We start from the raw sequence: 4,111 nt of genomic DNA, 5'->3' as shown, positions 1-4,111 counted from the left end.
CCTGTTCCAGGCTCTCACCACCCTCACAGTGAAGAATTTCTTCCTAATGTCTAATACCAATCTAACCCCTTCCACTTCCAAACCATTCCCCCCTCGTTCCATCACCCCCTGGCGTTGTCAAACCCAGCTCCCCTGCAGGCCCCCTTCAGGCGCTGGAAGGCTGCTATAGGGTCTCCTCGGCCCGCGCTGCGGAAGGACCCCTGGCGGAGCCCGGCGGCCGCGACGCCGCCGCGCCTGATTGGCCGCCACGCGCCTGGCCCCACATCAGCCCAGAGCCCGCTCTCCCTACGCCCGGGCTGGCGGCCCAAGAGCTGACACCACGGAGGACCAATTGGAGCAGAGCTTTCTCAAGGCCTCTTCTCTCACGACCAATGAGCGGCCGGGGAAGAAGGAGGTGTGCCCAATGGGGGCGCGGCTCTCATCCTGCTCTGCGGGCAGGTCCCCTCGGGGCCGCCGCTCCTTCTCGTTTTAGGATAAATCAGCACCAAACCGGGACCCTTCCGCCACCAAAAGCAGCCCCTGCCTCTGAAAGGAAAACGTGCAGCCAAATCACCCCGGAAGGGACCCAAAAACCCTCTCGCTGATCTGAACAAGGTGGAAATTAAACCGGCTTGACCCATTTCGTGTTCAAGGAGGAAAGGGCACGCTGGGAATTTGGTGATAAAACTTAGACCTTCTCATTTATTAACAGCAGCTTTACTCTTGCACCCTAACTTAGAATCAGTTATACCTGTGCCTCCATGTTCCTCACCCTCATTCCCTTTTGTTCCTCATCCAAACTGGTCTTTTCTGCTTTCAGAAGTGACTTCGGAAAAATAGGAAGGGAAAAAAAAAAAGGAAAATAAATCAATCCTCTGACGAGAAAATGAGCATTAACAGGACTGCAGTGACTACTAAAAATAGTTTGGAGACTAGATTAGGATAGCTGGAGGAAAGGAGCCTGAACAAGATTAACTGGAATTGACCATTTTCAAATCTTTTTAAGCCTTGCTTTATACCTGCTAATAGCAATAATAGGTTAAAAATTAAATCACGTTTTCAGCTTTAAATTGGATTAGGGGCCCTTCAAAAGATGCTTCAGCCCCGGTTCACAGTGATAGTGCTGATGATGGCACTGCCTCCTCTGTGGCCTGCGAGGTCCCTGATCTGCAGGCAGCCTGTGGCATTAAAACAAGTGATGAAATGCAGGGACCTGTGAGATTAATGTTTTGTAATATAGTTCACTGCAATCTGCACGATGCTGGGGCGTGATCATTATCCACTGATCCAACAGCTGGATTAGGAAATCCAAAGATTTTGGAAAGTTGTGTGTTTATTTTTAAATCCGATATTCAGAGTGGCCACCAGCTGGTTAATGAGTCTGTATAAGAAAATTCTGGCTTCCTTGACATCCATGATCTTTGCAACCTCTTTGTGGTGTCAGGAGAAGTAACCAGAATCAAAATCAAAAGCATTTGCAGAAAGGGAAGAAGAAGGAAGAAAAAAAGAAGGGAAAGGGAGAGGGAGAGGGAAGGGGAAAGGGAAAGAAGTAGTAAATGAGCAGTGACACATTGCAAGAAAAGCTTCACAGAGCAGGTAGCAAATGTCAAGAGAAAAGGCTTAAAATGGCATGAGGTCAGCTGTGACAAGTTGAAGCTGTCAAATGAGGTAAAGACAGAAAAACAAAGGTCAATGAGGTTAAGGACAGGTGCACAGTAACACCAGCTGGCTTTCTTCAAGGCTGTGCTATTTTTTTAGCACAAGAATTATTTTAAAAGAGAGAACCCTATGATCTGCTAGAACTTTGATACCTAGAAGACCCCGATCTAGTCTTAATACTGTTCAGATTGTTGTTAAATCTCTGTATCTGAGTATCTTGCACAGCTTCTAGTGCAGACCAGGAAACAGAGATACACCCATCAGAGGATCTTTCTAGAAACCTCACAGTTGTCCTTACTCAGAAGTTCAACACGGTCGAGATCGAGATTCGATGCCATGATGCAAAGTATTCTTTGAGTGGGCACCATTTCATTTATTTAAACGAGAAGGGTGAAACACTGCTCAGTTTCCTAAGAGCTGTGGATTTGGCAAGATGAATGTACCTGAAATAGGCTCATTGAGGCAGGTGAGGAAATCAATCGAATACCAGGAAAGATTCCCAAATTATCCTGACCTCATCTGAAGGACAACCCCGAGCACAGGCTCTCAAAGGCTGCCCCTAAACTCTGGGCCCCTGTGAAGACTGGATGGAAAGAAACAACAGGCACTTTGGGGATGTGATTTTGAGGGGATCCCACCATGGAAACTCATGTAGGGAAGCAGGAACATCCCCAGATTGGCCAAAATGAGACCCATCAGACCAGAAACAGCACAAGGGAACACAGAGAAGGCTGTGCCAACTGGAGGCAATTTGAAGAACTGGCACAGAAAATAATAATTGCGACAGTTAATGTAAAGAACTGCAAGGTTCTTTACACACATGAAATGTCCCTGGAGCAGTCATTTCACTGTGTGCTGGGAGTTCTGGCACTGCATGGTACTGAGGGCAGATAACCAGAATCCTCCTAAGAATCTCAAAAATACCCATCATCAATTATCAACCCATTCTGGAAGAGTATGACATAGACTTCAGAGTGTACACGGGTACCAACATATCAGCAATTTAGGAACCACCTTAAAAGAGAATGAAAGCATTAATTATAAATAGATAAAGAATCTGTATCCTACTGAAATCAAGTAAGAACCTAAGTACCTTCCTGGATCGTGGCCCAACTCTTTCAGGACCACATATAAATAAATATAAAAGGTCTAGCCCATTCTGCTAAATGTGAAAATAAGTGTTTTGGCCAGACTAAAACTAGGAAAAAAGCCATCATGAAAGATGTCTCTATTATAGGTATCTACTCAACTGCCCAGCAACCAGGCTTAGGCCCAGCCACCAGGTTTGAACATCAAGGACAGAGGGTATGGGATTGGAAGAGATACCCCGAGTTACTCCACTGATGGAGGAGCTACCAGCCATGCTCCTGGCTCTGGAGGAACTCCCCAGGAAGGGCCAGAGCTTGCCCTGTAGTTTTCAGAGCAGAGGTGCTGAATGGTGTCCAGGCACAGTCACAGGCCACATGTACCTTCCCAAGCTCAGGGGAGTGTGCTGGGATCCCCCGTGCCTTCAACTTACTGTTGGGCAATTTAGCAAACATTTTCTGCCCCTGCTCACGTCACCACTGGGTGCAGAATCCACACGACAAACCTATGGATCTGCTTTTATATTGTCTCCCCAGCGTTCCTATCTTCTCCTCACGCTCCTGTCGATTCACATGATGAATCAGAAGGTGCTTTGAAGGCAATAAAGTGCTTTTATTTCTCCTGGGGATTCTTACCTCACTTTGCTAACATCCTGGCTGAGTTTCACCACCCAAAGGGAGCTGATAACATTGTCTAACTTCTGCTTCCCAACAGGTCCTTTGTTAGCTTGGTTAGTCAAGAAAAATCAACACAAAAGCTGTCAGGAGAGGGAGCTGTGAGTGGAGCTGCATTTCAGCATCTACAGCTGAGTCAGAGTTCCTGAAGCATGAAAGACACGAGGGAGTCCTTCAGGATCCATCGATCAGAGGTTGACAGTGTACAGAAAAGATGTCCATTTTTGAGGTTTCGTGTATGTATTTTGGGGATCACATCTGGGAATCTCCTCTGAGAAGGATACCCAGGCAGGAAAGGCTGTACTGGCTGCAGCTCAAGCACTGTGCTCAATTTTGGGCCCCGCACGGCATTGAGGGGCTGGGAGTGAGTCCAGAGAAAGGCGACAAAGCTGGTGAATGGCCTGGAGAACAAGTCTTATGAGGAGCACCTAAGGAAAGTGGGGGTGTTCAGTCTGGAGACGGGAAGGCTGAGGGGAGACCTCGTGGCACTCTGAAACGACCTGAAAGGAGGCTGTAGCAAGGGAGGTGTCTTGACCCTAGAAACCAGCGATGGGACAGGAGCAGCTCCCTCAGCACCAGCTCCCTCAGCACCAGGTCCCTCAGCACCAGCTCCCTCAGCACCAGCTCCCTCAGCACCAGCTCCCTCAGCACCAGCTCCCTCAGCACCAGCTCCCTCAGCACCAGCTCCCTCAGCACCAGCTCCCTCAGCACCA

At 48.1% G+C, this 4,111-nt stretch overlaps 1 protein-coding gene across 1 annotated transcript in view; it reads right to left on the bottom strand.

Moving 5' to 3' along the window:
• AACS (acetoacetyl-CoA synthetase) overlaps positions 1-1,976 on the bottom strand; it is a 42,843-nt gene extending 40,867 nt beyond the window's left edge. Inside the window, exon 1 of the mRNA XM_009997681.1 lies at positions 1,937-1,976. Within this exon, the coding sequence (XP_009995983.1) occupies positions 1,937-1,976 (40 nt within the window). The remainder of the gene's footprint in view (positions 1-1,936) is intronic.
• Between the last annotated feature and the right edge of the window lie 2,135 nt (positions 1,977-4,111).

This window comes from Chaetura pelagica, unplaced genomic scaffold, assembly GCF_000747805.2.
Source record: "Chaetura pelagica isolate M959 unplaced genomic scaffold, ChaPel_1.0 scaffold45, whole genome shotgun sequence".
Classification (NCBI taxonomy): domain Eukaryota; kingdom Metazoa; phylum Chordata; class Aves; order Apodiformes; family Apodidae; genus Chaetura; species Chaetura pelagica.
The sequence above is the reverse complement of the archived record's forward strand: the minus strand, read 5'-3'. Positions and strand labels throughout refer to the sequence as shown.